Source organism: Heterodontus francisci, chromosome 43, assembly GCF_036365525.1.
Source record: "Heterodontus francisci isolate sHetFra1 chromosome 43, sHetFra1.hap1, whole genome shotgun sequence".
Lineage (NCBI taxonomy): Eukaryota > Metazoa > Chordata > Chondrichthyes > Heterodontiformes > Heterodontidae > Heterodontus > Heterodontus francisci.
In genome coordinates, this window is record NC_090413.1 from 20,081,516 (window position 1) to 20,098,732 (window position 17,217).

The following is a 17,217-nucleotide window of genomic DNA, read 5'->3' on the forward strand; positions in this document are numbered from 1 at the left end:
GCTTCTGACGGAGAGGGGAGAGCACCACGCACTAAGCCATGGCTGAAGCCGATGAGAAGTAATGACTGTCAGTGGGAAGGAAGGACAAGTGTCTTTATCAATGGGAAGGGCTTTCACTGAAATAAGGAAGCACCAGATAAATTAAAGCAATCCAGTGAAATCAGCAGGTCTGTACATCGAAGCTGGCATAGGAGGAAAAACTATCGACACTTGGTTGACGAGGGAGTCAAGGGTAATGGGGGGGACGCAGAAAAGTGGAGTTAAGGTCACAATCAGATCAACCATGATCTTATCGAATGGCAGAGCCGGCTCAAAGGGCCAAATGGCCTACTCCTGCTCCCAGTTCTTATGTTCCAATGAGACCTAGTCTGAAAATGCCAGCTCAGTGAGATGACAGGCAAAAGCACAGGAACCTGATTGGGAACAAACATAAGAAAACATGAATTTAAAATGTATTTAATCAGTCCTGACATCACTGATAAATGCAGTGTGTAGCAATTTACTGTATAATTGTGGAGGATGGAAATAGATGATTTTGAAAAAAAAAAGCTAAGTTCCCTTTTATTTTTAATTATTTTTCTCTTCTGCTTTCCCTGGACCGGACACAGGCTGCAACAGGTGGGCAAAGAGAGCGACTTCCAGCTATCCAACAGTGCTGACTTGAACTGGCCAGCGAGCCATTCAGGTTCCTGACTCCCCGACTTTCCCCAAGGCCGTTCCAGTGTTTGGGGACCAAGATTGGGAACTCTGTGGAAAGAGGGCCGCGAGTCTGTCCACCCATTGGCAGCTTAGAGTCTTGCTGACTGAATGAATTCCATCAAATGGGGGTCAATGAACAGCAATAAGGCACATCTGTGATTGTCACAAAAGCTCGGTGTTAATGACAAGGCAGTAGAAATGACTGTGGTCCCTTTTACCATCCACTGGCTGAACCCTGCTGGAGGCCATCAGGTCAGCGGAGCCAGAGCAGTTCTACTATTCAGTTGAGTCTCAAGATACGAACCTTCCACTTAACTGTCTTTGGTGATCTGGAAAAGAATTTAAATAGAACAGAGTTTGGGAGTGAATCTGAAAATCGGCTTTCGTCCAACAGAATAAAATGAAACAAAAAAACAGAAGAATACGGCCAAGGCCTTCTCTCTCAGCCTCACTGGACCTTCCTGGGCCAATATATCCCTCATCTGTACCAACCCCACATGCACCTCATGCCTGCTTAATCAGGACTCCCCCCACCCCCCCCCCCCCCCTTTTTCACCTGAGTCCACATTCCCTGCATTTTGTGACGGTCCCCAAGTATCAGCTCAGCTCATGTTCAGCTTCAAACGCCAGTTGCACACCCTTCATTCCTGGTTCCATACAAACCCCGCTGAATCTCTCAGAATCTTACAGCTATCTCCTCCATTAATTTTTACACCTCTGGGAGTGGGTTTAGTCTCCTCAGCTATTCAGCATTCTTTTATGATCTTGCTGATCTCAGGAATACTGATAATATTCCCCATTCAAGGCAGTGAAATTTGACTTGGCAGGAAGGCAAAAAACAGACATTATCGCATCCTCCGACTATTAACCGCCTGGTCTGATATTCAGTTTGTCCTCAATGGAGTTGAATAGCAGGCGGAGCGCATAATAGGCAGCGGATGCAATACCATCCACCTTGTGTCCTCGCCCCCAATGGTACTGGCTTCAATAGGAATACAGAATACAGTGCCACAACTTACTCATCCAAGTGGCAATTCTCCATGTGTAAACCTGGATAGTGATGTGCTATTCGACTGCAGAGGGCATCGCAGCCAAGTCAGTTCTGCCCCTACCTGATGCCCACCCGCACACTTTGCAGGAAGGGTGACTGGATGGTCATCAGGAGCAAGAACGGTGGCTGATTCCCCCACTCCTGAAGTGAATTCTGGTAGATCTTCGACCATTGTGATTGTGATGAGACAAGTCAGGACAGAAACTGGGAGGTCCTGGTTTGCTGGGCAGTGCCATATCCACTGAGCCATCAGGAGAAGCCTGTAGAAGTCACCAAGTATGCTTACACTCTGAGCTTTCTTATACGGTTGGTTAAATATGTAACTTATCTCATTAAAGGAAAAGAAAGACTTGCATTTATATAGCACCTTTCAGGAACTCAGGCTGTCTCGAAGTGCTTTGCAGCCAATCAAATGTTTCACTGTTTTAACATAGGGAACTGTGGCAGACAATTTTGCACACAGCAAGCTCCCACAAACAGCAATGTAATAAGTGACCAGATCATCTGTTTTGGTGATGTTGGTTGAGGGATAAATATTGTCCTGGACATTGGGAGAACTTCCCTGCTCTTCTTCAGAATAGTGCCATGGGATTGAACTGATGGAGGTATTTTGAACAAAAAGAACTGTCCCTAGGTGTCATTGCCTTTGATATCTCTGAGTGAGAGGGTTCCACATGAAGGTTTTTCCAATTCACACTAAATCAACTTTCTTTTTCTGAGAGACTAAACGAGAACTGTGTGCAGTTCTGGTCACCACATTACAGGAAGGGTGTGAACGCACTAGAGAGGGTACAGACGAGATTTACGAGACTGTTTCTAAGAATGGAGAATTCTAGCTGCGAGGAAAGATTGGGTATGCTGAGGTTGTTTTCTTTGAAACAGAAGAGGCTGAGGGGAGATTTAATTGAGTTGTATAAAATTGTGAGGGGTCTAGATAGAAAGGACCTACTTCCATTGCAGAGAGGTCAATACCCGGGGGGGTGGGCATTGATTTAAAATAACTGGTAGAGGGATTATAGGGGAGTTGAGAAGAATTTTTTTCACCCAGAGGGAGGTGGGGGCGTGTGACTTAGTGCCAGAAAGAGAGGTAGAGACAGAAACCCTCATCGAATTTTAATCATACTTGGATATATACTTGAAGTGCTGTAACCGACAGGGCTACGGACCAAGAGCTGGAAAGTGGGATTAGGTTGGATAGCTCTTTCTTAGCTGGCACAAACATGAATGGATATCATCTAAGCTTAGGGATGTACCAGTTCTGAGCCTTTTCATCCTCTCAAAGGCTTCCCATCCCACTTGTATTAAAATTGTTAGGCCTACTTAGGCTACTACTTCTCTATTCCACAATAGGAAGTTCTGTCTGTAATACAACCAGCTGCTCACTTTAAAGACTTCAGCCCAAGAGGTTGTTCCTTAACCGTATGCTGCTTGCTGCTGTGCATTTCCCCTTGGCTTACCTTTCTCTTGCTTGGCACTGATTTAAAGCCTTTGGATTTGTGAACATTTTCATAAATGCCATCGCTTGTCTGAAAAAGAAATGAGAAGCAGAGGTCAGTGAGATGCTCGGCTTCAGAGTCTAACCGCTGCTGTGTGTTACAATTCCTTTCAGTCACTCACCCAGGACCCCAGATCACACGGAAGATCAAGACCTCTTCCAGTAGATGCTAAACGTCCCAGGAAAACACACTGCACAACCCAACCCCCCCATTCACTAATCGTCTTTCATACACCCCTCGCTAAAATGTTCCCAATCCACCTCCTCCCACTGAATACCATCCAGAACCAACCCACCCACACTCACACCCAAACACTGTCTGCTTTCCACCCACCCCCCAACCAGAATAATGTACCCCTCTACTCCCAATTGAATACTATTCTCACCCCAATGTCCATGGACCCCTTGCACACTCTCTCTCCCTGCAGATGATCTACTCCCAGCCTCTGCTGAAGCTGTCTCAAACTGCTCGGAGATGGGAGTAACCTGGATCGACACTGTGGTACCCATGGGCAACGCTGCCCCAAGCCTGTGCCTATCAGCTTCTGCCCGCTGTTAGTTACCTTGTGTTGGGCACTGGGTTCCTCAGTGTCAGATTTTTGCAGAGTCTCATAAACGTCAGCACTTGGATGTGAGCACACCTTAAAGGGAGAAAAACATAACCACACGGGAATCATTCGGAAGCAGGGCCTTGACATGGGTTACAATTCAGTCCGATGTAACTACATCGTTTTCCCTGCCTTTCCTCATCCTGTCCATTCCAAAATTCACATTAGTTCCTCTTCACTGGCAGGAAGGCTTGTATGGGCTTAATTCCATGGGGTTGGAGAGGGTGATTAGTCCCTCTCACAATGGGCAACAGGTAGCCTCAAGACTCAGCCCCCATCCAAAAACAAGAAGAAAACTTGAGCTGTGTTAAATGCAGTGCACCATGACAGTGACCTCAGGGTCACAGAGGGATGAAAGCTCATCCCTAATCTCAACAATGGAAACACTGACTGCTACTGGGCACGAGACTGCAGCTCAATGGACCAAACACAGCTCCCCCAACACATCAGTGCGTAACTGCATCAGAGATGTACAGATCAAGAAGTTTGCAGGCTCTATCCCCAGTCTGTTCTGCCTCAGCTGATTCCAGTCCAGATGGCAGTAGGGAGGCTCCAGCATTCCTGGGCTAAATAAAACCACAGAAAAAAATCAGATCTTGATCACAAAGGCGGTGCAGCGGTTAGCACCGCAGCCTCACAGCTCCAGCGACCCAGGTTCAATTCTGGGTACTGCCTGTGTGGAGTTTTCAAGTTTTCCCTGTGTCTGCGTGGGTTTCCTCCGGGTGCTCTGGTTTCCTCTCACATGCCAAAGACTTGCAGGTTGATAGGTTAATTGGCCATTATAAATTGCCCCTAGTATAGGTAGGTGGTAGGGAAATATAGGGACAGGTGGGGATGTGGTAGGGATATGGGATTAGTGTAGGATTAGTATAAATGGGTGGTTGATGGTCGGCACAGACTCGGTGGGCCGAAGGGTCTGTTTCAGTGCTGTATCTCTAAACTAAACTAAACTAAACAATCAAATGACTCGTTCGGGAAAACGACTCTGTGTGGACAGCGAGTGATTCCAAGATCACTTGTATCTGTGATTTTCCCCCCACAACAACTTGCATTTATATAGCGCCTTTAACATAGTGAACCTCCCCAAGGCCTGTCACAGGAACGTTAACAAACAAAATTTGACACGAGCCAGATAAAGAGATAATAGGACAGGTGACCAAAAGCTTGGTCAAAGAGGTGGATTTTAAGGAAGGTGTTAGAGGAGGAGAGAGAGGTGGAGGGATTTAGGGAGGGAATTCCAGAACTTAGGGCTTAGGCGGCTAAAGGCACGGCTGTCAATGGTGGAGTGATTAAAATCGAGGATGTAGAAGAGGCCAGAAGTGGAGGAACACAGAGGTCTTGGAGGGTTGTAGGGCTGGAGGAGATTACAGAGATAGAGAGGGCAAGGCCATGGTGGGATTTGAAAACAAGGTTGAGAATTTTGAAATTGAGGTGTTGTCAAACCATGGTCAAACAACCTCTAACACTCACTGTCTTGTTTATCATGTGAAGAGTGGCCACTCGGTTGAGGTACCAGGGTGACCAGCGCTATGCAACTGCGCCTCAGCAATAGTCGATGGGTTTGGGAAGGACAGGGAGAAAATGGAGGAAAACACCCAGTAAAGCCACTACGACAGCAGCTGTGTGTGACCTCAGCAGAGCTAGAATTTGGCAGCAAGGAGAATGAAGTCAATGCAGTTTTCTTCATGGAATGGGTCTTCACCATGTTGGTCCCAGGATTGTAGCACAGAGAATTAGAGGGCCTATTAACAGAATGTCACTGATTGCTTCTAAGATCTGGAAATCCCGGGGTCAGTATTTCTCTCTCAAACCCATACACACAACTCTCACATTCACACTCACCATGTAAACTGGCTCCTCCTCCTGTTGGCCTGTCGCTCTGCACTTTCTGACAAGCTGAAAAAGAGGGACAACCGTGATTTATGGATCTGGCTAACCATTGTAAACAAAAGGGTCCAGAGGCTAGAGATACTCAGCAGGTCAGGTAGCGTCTGCAGAGCAACAGACATCAGCTAGTCGAGGTTTCAGGTCTTAAAGACACTGAGCAAGGATCTGAGGACCTCAAGTGTCTAACAACTGATTCTGTTTCTGTGCAAGTGTGTTTCCAGCCTCGCTGGTTTCCAATTTCCAGCCCCGGCAGTAATATTGCTTTTCACTGCTCACTGCGTATTTGCTCATGGGATTTCGAGAAAAAGGTGCAGTTACTTCAGAAGGTTGACAGTAGGCTCCGATCAGGGGCAAGTGGAGCTCCAAAATACAAGTCAAAAGGTACTTACAGCACACGTGATGATGGATGTCACAATGATCAGGAGAAGCATAGCACTGACGCTGATCCCAATGACCATGTCGTTGGCAGTCGCACCTGCAACAGAAACAGAAACTCAGAGGAACTTCTTTACCCAATGTTTGGTTAGAATTTGGAACTTGCCACCACAAAGAGAAGCTGAGGCTAATGACATTGACGCATTTGAGGGGAAGCTAGATAAGTACATGAGGGAAAAAGGAATAGAATGTTGTGCTGATAGCGTGAGATGAAGTAGGGCGAGAGGAGGCTCGCGTGCAGCATGAACACTAGCATAGACCTGTTGGGTCCAAATGTCTATTTCGGTGCTATACATTCTGTCATTCTACCCTGTCAGCTGTAACTTAGTGGGTAGTACTCTTGCCTCTGAATCAAGTCTCACTTCAGGGACCTGAGCACAAAAATCGAGGCTGACACTCCAGTGCTGTACTGAGGGAGTGCTGCACTGTCAGAGGTACCATCCTTTGGATGAGACGTTAAACCGAAGCCCCGTTTGCACTCTCAGATGTATATAAAAGATCCCTTGGCACTATTTCGAAGAAGAGCAAGGGAGTTCTCCCCGGTGTCCTGGCCAATATCTACCCCTCAGTCAACATCATGAAAACAGATAATGTGGTCATTATTACATTACTGTTTGTGGGAGTTGGCTGTGTGCAAATTGCCTGCCACATTCCCTACTTTACAACAGTGGCTACACTTCAAAAGTATGCCACGGGCTGTAAAGCGCTTTGGGAAGTCCTGAGGTTGTGAAAGGTGCTACATAAATGCAAGTCTTTCCTCCATTCTTTTCTATTCTATGTATTAGAAATTACATACAGCACAGGAACAGGCCATTTGGCCCAACTGCTCCATGCCAGTGTTTACGCTCCACACGAGCCTCCTCCCATCCCTTTTCATCTCACCCCATCAACTTTACTTACTGCGCTTTACAGAATTACCAGCTCATTTCTTAAACCAATTTGCTCCTCTCTTCTCCTGGAAGCACTGATGTGTGTTGGATTGCCATGGGTACCAGGTAGCCTGCATTACCTTTCAGGTGTAACCAGGGAGGGGGGTGGTTTTAGCTGGGCCTAATTCTGCCCTCAGTCACCATTCAGACTTTCCTGTCGAATCTGAGAGACAGATAACCCAGAGATCCACAGCCTGCGGGACGGGAGCCCAGAGATTCAGTGATCCATGCTGGTAAATCAGAAAATCATACAGAACAGAAGGAGGCCATTCACCCCATCATGCCTGTGCCAGCTCATTGAGTTATTCAATTAATGGCTCTGGCCTGCTTTCTCCTCATAGCCCTGAAAACGTCTCGTTTTGCAGTATTTGTTTGAATTTGCCTCCACCAGCCTCTCAGGCCACTCATTCCCGATCACACCAACTTGCTGCATATAAAGAATTCTCCTCATCTCTCCCTCTGGTTCTTTTGCAGATTATCTTAAACCTGCGTCCTCTGGTTACTGAAATTTCTGCCGTTGGAAACAGTTTCTCCTTACTTACTCCATCAAAACCCACTCACAATTTGAATGTCCTCATTAGATCTCGCCTTAACCTTAAGCATCCGTTTGCTCACACGTTGGATGAGGGCTACGTTGAGTTTGATTTTGGAATTGTTGGCCCTTCGTTGTTGGAACTGCCCGCCCATCATGATAACTGATCCTTGGGCGAGGACTGAGGTACTAGAGTGTCCAGCATGCATGGAACTGTTATCCAGCAAATAAATAAGGACTTTTAAGAGGAGAAACGTGAAAAGAAAAAAGGAACAAAGAAAAAAATTGTGGGCTTTGGGGGAAGAGCAGGGGAGGGAACAAATTCAGAGAGTCAGAACAATCATGATGGGCAAAATGGCCTCTTTCTATGCTATAGGATTCTATTATTCTATGAAAACCTCGAAATGTCTTTGGTACAAAGCTAAGATACAAACTGAATGTCATGTTGCCAATCACAGTGACCACCACTGTCGTGTTTCCCATTCCCAGCTTGTTCACTGCGGAGCAGACGTAGGTCCCCTGGTCACTGAATGAGGCATTCTCCACCTTGATCGTCAGACGATTTGTTGTCTCCGTTCGCAAAACTGCTCCGTTGAGGCGCCAAGACATTAGGGCTGTAGGGTTGCTATTGGCCATGCATGATAGATTGAACGGGTCACCTTTCTTCTTCACAGTATCTTTCCCCGGTTGCACCCTGAGATCTACAGGTCCATCTGTTAGAAAAGAGCATCGTAGTAAAACGTAGACAAAACTCATAATAAACCCCCATCTCCAAATTAAATCTTTTGTAAAACAATGGATATAAATAACATACTCTGACCTAGTGACAGAATCATTGTCATGCATGTTACTGAGCCAAAAAAGACCAGCAGGTTCTAGTCTGCCTGACACCTGCTCGGTGTTGAGTTAGCCAATCCCAGCTAGGGCAGCGGTAAGGGTGCTGGAATCGGCCTGGGTGCCCCTTAGCTAGGAAAAGGAAAAATCAGCCAAGGCTCCTGGTTATTTTCCAGCAATCCCTGCTGCCAAAGTGCATGTATGTGGACAAGAGAGGATCAGTCTTGGCTATGGTTGGCTCTGACTGTTGGTTAGCCTGCTAATGCTCACTGTCCACGTTCACAGGTAAAGACTGGCCACTCGGGCAGGATCACAGATTATTATTAGCACAGAATGAGGCTATTCGGCCCATCTTGCCTGTGCCGGCTATTTGGTAGAGCTATCCAAATAGTCCCACTCCCCTGCACCTTCACCATATCCCTGCAAATTTCTTCTATTTTTTATTTTTGCATGGGATTTGGGCATCGCTGCCAAGGCCATCATTTATTGCCCATCCTTAACTGCCTTTGGAAAGGTGGCAGTGAGACACCTTCTTGAACCAATGCAGCCCATGTGGTATTGGTACACTTACAGTGCTGTTAGGTTTCAAGTTATATCCAATTCCCCTTTGAAAGTTAATATTGAATCTGCTTCCATCGCTTTGGCGCAATCCAGATTACAACAACTCTCTGTGGTAAAAAGACATTAGGAAATACTTGGTGCATGTCCAGGTCTTGCCCAGCAAGATTCAGCACCTTCATGGAAGGACGAAGAATAATTTGTCTGGCTGTGCAGTACTTACATAAAACTTGGAGCTTTAGAGACCTCGATGTTTTCATAGTTTTGTGAGTGATCCAGCAAGTAATTATTTTACCATGGTCGTTTACTCGTGGTACAAGCGCAATCGTGGACGTAGCTCCGAAGGTTCCATCTCTGTGAACAGTGAAAGATAACAGAGCTTTTTCTTGTAGCTTCTTCTTGTCTTTCAGCCAATCCACTGCAATGTGTTTTGGATAAAATCCGATCGCTTTCAAGCGTAGAATCGCAGATTTGTTCACCTGCAGTTGAGGCACTTGTAGAAAAATCTTAGAAATTGGTACAGCTTAAAGAACAAAAGAGAAAAGAATTAAAATACTTTGCTACAACAGGAGGAATAATGAAGTCAGACTTGTGAAGTACATACATATGAACACAAGAACTGAGAGCAGGAGTAGGCCATTCGGCCCCTCGAGCCTACTCTGCCATTCTATAAGATTGTGACTGATTTGTTTGAGGACTCTACTCCACTTTCCTGCCTACCCCTGATACCCTTTGACTCCCTTGTTTGTCAAGAATCTGTCTACTGCTGCCTTAAAAACATTCAAAGACCCTGCCTCCACCACTCGCTCTAGATGTGGTCTCACCAATGCCCTGTACAACTGTAGCAAAACATCCCTACTTTTATATTCCATTCTCCTTGCAATAAACAATTACATTACATTTGCCCTCTTAATCACTTGCTGTACCAGCATACTAACTTTTTGTGTTTTGTGTACTAGGACACCCTCTGCATCTCAGCTCATATTTGTAATTAATTAGGTACATGGTTTTTATTTAAGTACATTGGTACCTTAAAGTTGAGAATGTATATTTGTTCTTGTGTCATATCAGTTGTTCTTCACTCTCATCCCGTCCCTTACTGAAGGTACTAGCTCATGCCAGGTGTTGGTATGAGGATTGGCATGCCAATCTGGCCCCTCACCCAAACAGTCATACGAATGCCTAGACACTGAGTTTCTTCAAGTATTCAACCACAGCCATGCCAACTGTGTCCTCACAAGCAGGTGAACACACAAACAGTCCTGCGGAAGTTGTCGATACCAACCAACAACAACTTACATTTATATAGTGCCTTTAACATTATTAAATGTTCCAAGGTGCTTCACAGGAACGTTATCAAACAAATGTTGACACCGAGCCACATAAGGAGATATTAGGACAGGTGACCAAAAGCTTGGTCAAAGAAAGAAGTTTTAAGAAGTGTCTTAAAGGAGAAAAGAGAGAGTATGGTGGAGAGTTTAGGGAGGGAATTTCAGAGCTTAGGCCCTAGGCATCTGAAGGCACAGCCAGCAATGGTGGAGCAGTTAAAATCAGGCATCCACGAGAGACCAGAATGGGAGGATTGTCAAGATCTCAGGTTGTAGGGCTGGACGTGGTTATATAGATAGGAGGGGGTAATCATCAAGAGTCATCTGCCTTTTCTCCTTCCCAGTCAGGGATTCCAAGACCCCGATTGTCCCTGTCTCCAACTGTTAACAGCTATCTTAGGACAGGCTAGAGATCAAACCCTGGACTTTCCTGGTCTCTATCAGTCAGTTGGCCGCTATGAATTTGCTGAGCTATTGGGGATCCATTCTCCCATTGTGTCATACATTGTTTTCAACATGGGGAACAGTCAGGTGACTCCCCTCAGGGTGAAAGGACAGTCAGGTGATTCCTGCCCCAGGATAAGCCTGCTCAGATACCCTTCCAAAAAACATGAGAGAGACACAATCTCGGCACTTTTCAAATGACAACGAAGCATTTGCGATACTGAATGTTAAACGGATCACTCAGGGAGCTGCTGAGAAATGCAGACTAAGAAGGTGCCAGGTTTTATACCTGGCCTGTCTGGGTTAGGGCATCTCAGTCAGGGGTGCTGTAGTTGGCCTGAGCACTCTGGATCAAGAAGGGGCAAATCAGACAAACTCCAACCGTGATTGCCCTCTGGTGAGGCCTGCTAAAAAGTGTGTGCAGACTTAGGTTGAAAAATGGATTGGGCTCAACTGCGATGAGCTTCAACATCAAACAGGCCTTCCCAGGGCCATGTGAGTCTCCTCATGGACTCAATGCAGCATCTGATGGGCCATTTCCTCAGAGTCATTAAGCAGGAGCCCTGAGGTGTTTCCACTGTGATAAGCATTGACCAAAAACCCTATTCCAGTCAGTGTTCAATGGCCATCAGCCATCATTGTAGGATGTTCACTAATATCCAAACACTCTAGGATGTTATTTCCTACTTTGCAAGTCCCTCTCCCATTCAATCGATATCATGGTGGTTCACACTATGGGGACCTGATTTCAACAGACCAGCACTCACCATTGATAATCAGCCGTGTTACATCAGGCTCTCTTTTAAATAGAAATCCTTTCATTTTGATTGGTGGGGCACAGAAATAGAATCCAGCATCAGTCACGAGTAATTCCTTGATGAGGAGCTGGGCAGTATTCAAGGGAAACATCAAATGTGAAGAAAAACGATCACTTTTCTCAATAACTTGAGCATTCTTTCGGTCGTTCAGATGTTTGTAATATTGCCAGCTCACAATCTGTAGCTCAGCTATCTCCCGCTTGTAGAAATTTGGGCTCACGTTCGGTGCCAAAGTCGGTTTCAGGTTGAAGTATGTATATTTGCAGGTGATTGTCACATTTTCCTTTATTACACCAGAGATTTTCTTTATAAGTTCTGCATTGCTGCTACTTTCACCTGGAAAACAATTTGAAATTAACAAGGGAATGTAATGAATTTTTTTTTAAATCACGACTCAAGGCCCATCATCTCATTACAACATCAAAATACTGTGGAAGCTGGAAATCTGAAATGTAAACAGAAAATTCTGGAAATACTCAGCAGGTCTGGCATCATCTGTGGAGATGGAAACAGAGTTAATTGGGTGCAATTTTATGAGTGCCACAGTGTTCCCAACGGCAGGACCGGAAGTTGTCGTAACTTTTGCTTCTGCCGCAAATCCCATTTCACACGCAATTTTGTATTTAAATTAGTCATGTGGCGATGGGCACCGGGTCTCCTGGGATCATGCAGCAGGGGCGGCCTTTCACTGATGGAACCCACCATCACTGCCCAAGCACCATGATCGCCATAGTTATTCTGTGCTTGCAGCCTCAAGGAGCAACAGCCTTCCTTTCATGTAAATATCTTCAGACGAACTTAAATTGAAACTTTTACTTAAATCAAAATGTTTTTGCCGCCCTTATTTTGTGAAGCTCACCACCAACTTCACACCATTTATTTTCCCTGCAGCCAAAGTGAATCAAATGGCAGGCGGCAGGCAGCGTCCCGCCCCACCTTTCAGTGATGCCCGCCTGCAGGCTCTCCTCCAGGCCATCAGGGAAAGGCGGGAGCTCCTCTTCCCTGCAGATGGAGTGCGAGGGCGCTCCCGCCTCACCAAGGCGGCCTGGATGGAGGGAGCAGAGGAGGTCATGGACCGTGGGGTCACTTGTAGAATATGGATGCAGTGCAGCAAGCGCATCAATGACTTGCTCAGATTGGTGAAGGTACATAGTCCTGGCCAAAGCAGTTCCATTGTTTTCTTCCATGTTTCTGTGTCTTTAAGGCAGAGAGTACTCAAGGAATGCAACCTTGTGTGTGCAGCTTTGGTGTAATTCACGAAATTATGTTGTGCCAAGATGAAGACTGGCATTTCTTTTAATGTGATTGGATATGTCGTGCGAAAGCCAATGCAGAATGTGTGATGTTCATGCATGTATGCAATGGTTGTGGTGCATCATTTACCATGTCGTTAAATCTGCACTGTCTGCCGTAGGATAAATGAAGCCAGTGTGAGCGTGCTAGAACAGGAAGAGGGGACCTTTACATAAGACTGCAGACCACAACTGAGGAGGAGGCGTCAGAGATCACGAGAGAGGAGGGAGGCAGGGCAAGCGAGATGATGAGGCAGGAGCCTGAAGGCGTAAGGATGAAGTGTCATCTCCACTCTTGCAGCCATATATGGAAACTGAAGGAAATTGTGTGAACTCATTTGAAGCACACGCTTTAAGTGCCTCTGTTTGTGTCTCCATTGTAGGCGCCCGCACTCGAGTCGCAGAACGCCGCGTGGCCCAAAACCCCTCCTCTGTGGAGGAAGAAGACAATGCTCCAGAGGGTGCACCATCACCTGCCTCTTCTTCCATCTCCGCCAGCATAGATCCATCCACACAGTCCGCGGGGGGTTTAGATTAGAATCAGACTCACAAGCTGGTGTGCACAACACGGACACGTCCCAGCAGCTGAGGGAGCGTGTGCCAGCCTGACAATGGGAGGACTGCTGGGGACCAGGCTCCTGCTCAGCCCCACGCACATGATGATCCTCTGTTTGTTGCTACGAGAAGTCTGCTGGATGTGCAGCAAAGCCATGTGGAAATATATGCCGGAAATGCCTGAGGTCATGCGTGGCTTTGTGCGTGCTTGGAGGAATCCATGCAAGCCATGACGTCTGCCATGTCCCAGGCATTTGAGCATGTGGCTTCATCGGTCGAGGGTTTGGCGAGCTCTGTGGCAAGTGTGGTTGAGCAGTCGAGCCTTGTGCGATCTGACCTGCACTCCATCACTGTTGCCATGGGCTCCATGCAGCAGAGTCTAAGCAAGAGGGAGACAAGGAACCTGGATCTCCGTCTAGGTGCTCCTTCCCCTCAGAGAGATAAGCAAGTGATATTGTGCACACAGTTGGAAGAGGTTAGAAATAGGAATGTTCCCTCTTGATTGTACTATTCGCATCCCCTCAGATACTGAAGCAGTCCGTGCTCGCATGTAGCAAAACCTGGACAATATTCAGGCTTAGGTTGATAAGTGGCAAGTAACATTCATGCTAGGCAATGACCATCTCCAACAAGAGAGAATCTAACCATATCCGCTAGACGTTCAACAGCAGTTCAACATCGTTGAACCGTACCCTCCACCATCAACATCCTGAGAGTTGCCATTGACCAGAATCTTCACTGGACCAATGATATAAATACTATGGCTACAAGAACAGGCTTGGAATTCTGCAGTGAGTAACTCACCTCCTGACTCCCCAAAGCCTGTCCACCATCTAGAAGGCACAAGTCAGGAGTGTGATGCCATACTCTCCACTTGCCTGGATGGGTGCAGCTCCAAGAACACTCAAGCAGCTCAACACATTCCAGGACAAAGCAGCCTGTTTGATTAGCACCCCATCCAGCACCTTAAACTTTCACCCCCTCCAACACTGGCGCATAGTGGCAGCAGTGTGTACCATGTACAAGATGCACTGCAGCAACTCGCTAAGGCTCTTTCAACAGCACCTTCCAAACCCGCAATCTCTACCACTTAGAAGAATAAGGACAGCGGATGTATGGGAACACCACCACCTGCAAGTTCCCCTCCAAGCCACACACTATCCTGTCTTGGAAATGTATCATCATTCCTTCACTGTCGCTGGGTCATAATCCTGGAACTCCCTTCCTAACAGCACTGTGGGTGTACCCGCACCACAGGGACTGCTTCTGTTCAAGGTGGCAGCTCACCACCACCTTCTCAAGGGTAATTAGAGATGTGTATTAAATACTAACCTAAAAAAAGTCTCCAGCTGGTCTTAGCACACACTGCATTACCACATCCTCTCCATTTTCTCATAAATCATATCACTGTATAGAAATACTAAAAATCCCCAAAATGCTTAATTGAAATTGGAAGAAACAATTAAAAAAAGATGCAATTAAACATGCGAGGCTAAATGCAATTTCCCCTTCCTCACAGAGCAGTTGGAGAAATAGTTAAACCCAACACACTTCAGTCTTATTCCTAGACTGTCCCACTTCTTAACACACAATAAAATGGCCCGGTGGCTCACTCAGCCAATTAGGCAAATCCATTTAGGAACAAGTCAACAACTGCCCTTTCCTGACTGTAAATCCAACCAACAGGCTCTCCATTCCCCAAACTCTGCTGACAACTGACTCTTTAATGCAGAGAAAGGCAAAGCGTAAAAAGTCAAAAAGTTAATCTTGTACCTGCAAAGTAAAGACCAGTGATAGCAAAGTGGCAAACCAACACGAAGACAGCTGGAAAATTCATGCTTGCCTTTGCTGCTTACTTCCCTTCTATAAAGTAGATGACTGTGTTCAATATTCTTCAACAGGAACAGGAACCTCAGTGATGGTGCAATTACTTGTTTTACGGTTCTTGTTCCCTTGTGCAATAGGGCATGACCCAATTATTTAGTAACATCTTGTTTTGATTTTTTGTCCCACCATGTGTATAGTCTTTAATACGATTGGAATGTCTTTCATTTCTGACAGCCGCTGAACTCCAAAGCTTTTACGTCCTCTCCAATCAATGATGGTAGAACAGGTACCTTCACAATCAGCAACAGTGCCATGATAGGTGGACAACAGCATCCTTTCACCTGGGCAATTTAGGAGGCAGCATCAATACCATTCTACAATTGCTACAGGTACACAGGTTGTTGTAAGCCCAAGAACTGCACTGATTTAGCCAACTGTGGCAATTTGGTCAAGATCATGCTATTTTGGTCAAGATAGGGATTGAACTCAAGGCCATTGGTTTAGATTCCAGCACTCAAATACTTAAGTTACAGGAATCTTCTATTAGGAACTTTTTTTTTAAACTTCAAAAATAGTTCATTTCCATTTGTTCCACTCTTAGCGTTCATCCAACATTGTAGGTTATCTACATTGATCCCATCCCTTTGGGATCTGGCTGTAGATACCAGGTCCCATCCTATACAGATTTTATTAGAGACTCTTGTCCCCAATCTATAAGGATCTGTTTAGACATCATTCCCCCATTCCTTAGGGATATGGTTACAGACACCAAATCCATCTCATTGTGATGTCCTGTGACAGGCATTGAGCCTTATCCCATCAGGGTCTGAAATGTACAGATAGATTAGGTAGCTACCCATAAGGATACCAGTTTCAGCTGATGCCACATCCATGGAGCTGTGGGGAATGATTACTTCAAAACTGTGTAAGAATGTGGTCTGCAGTTAAGGAAGTACTGGAAGGTCTGATGAAAACATTTACCATCAATTTTGCAAAAAGTGAACAAAAATAATGTGTTACTCATTGGCAACAGGTAGAGTTTCTCTTAGGATCTGACTGATTCAAGATATTCCAGTAATTAATGCACTACTAATTACACAAAGTTTGTAGCCCACTTCAAATTTCTGTAGCCAAGCACAAAGATGTGAGTTACGCATCACTCCAGCAGGATCTAGGATCTACACACTGACCTCATCCAGTCAGAATCTTAGGGACACTCATTGACTCAATCCAGTCAAGATCCTAAGTAAGTCATGCATTGCCCCATTCCATCAGAAATTGGGGTGCACGCACATCTCGCCCCATCAGAATTGTACACACACGCACACGGATCTAGATTACACATACTGATTCGGAGAGCCAGACCAGACATGATGGGCCAAATGGCCTCCTTCTGTGCTGTAACAATTCTGTGACTCTAGCAGGATTGAGATTAAACATACTGTTCCTATTTTAATGGAATGAGGGTCAGTGCAGATGCAAATCGCCATCCAGGTCTGGGTTGCACATACAAAGTGGACCAATCCCAGCAGGGTCCTCGTAACTCATTCATGGATCTCATGCCATGGAGCTTTGGGGTTCACATGTTGTTGAATTGTTATGGAATGGAATCAATACAATTACAATTTGCATTTGTATAGCAAATTTAGCATCGCAAAACATCCAAGGCACTTCATGGAGATGTAGTCAGAGCAAAATGGATGCTGAGCCAAAGAAGGTGATATTAGATGGGTTAACCAAAAGCTTGGTCAAAAACGGTGGGTTTAAAGGAGGAGAGGGAGATAGAAGTGGTGGAGGGCAGATTAGGGAGGAAATTCCAGAAAGTAGTTCTATGTCCAAAGGCCTGGCCACCATTAGTAGGTCAACGAGAGTGCACAAGAGGCCAGAATTAGAAGAATTGAGAGGTCTGGGATGAGGTTAGCAGA

At 45.8% G+C, this 17,217-nt stretch overlaps 1 protein-coding gene across 1 annotated transcript; it reads right to left on the bottom strand.

Moving 5' to 3' along the window:
• Nucleotides 1-440: 440 nt before the first annotated feature.
• Nucleotides 441-15,353, bottom strand: LOC137355683 (cell adhesion molecule 1-like). Its single transcript, XM_068021112.1, has 9 exons — nt 15,239-15,353; nt 11,568-11,954; nt 9,252-9,551; nt 8,071-8,349; nt 6,130-6,215; nt 5,696-5,749; nt 3,809-3,886; nt 3,208-3,276; nt 441-1,028 (listed from the first exon to the last, which is right to left on the bottom strand). Exons 1-9 carry the CDS (start codon nt 15,300-15,302, stop codon nt 1,011-1,013), a joined length of 1,335 nt encoding a protein of 444 aa, XP_067877213.1. The 5' UTR covers nt 15,303-15,353; the 3' UTR covers nt 441-1,010.
• Nucleotides 15,354-17,217: the final 1,864 nt, after the last annotated feature.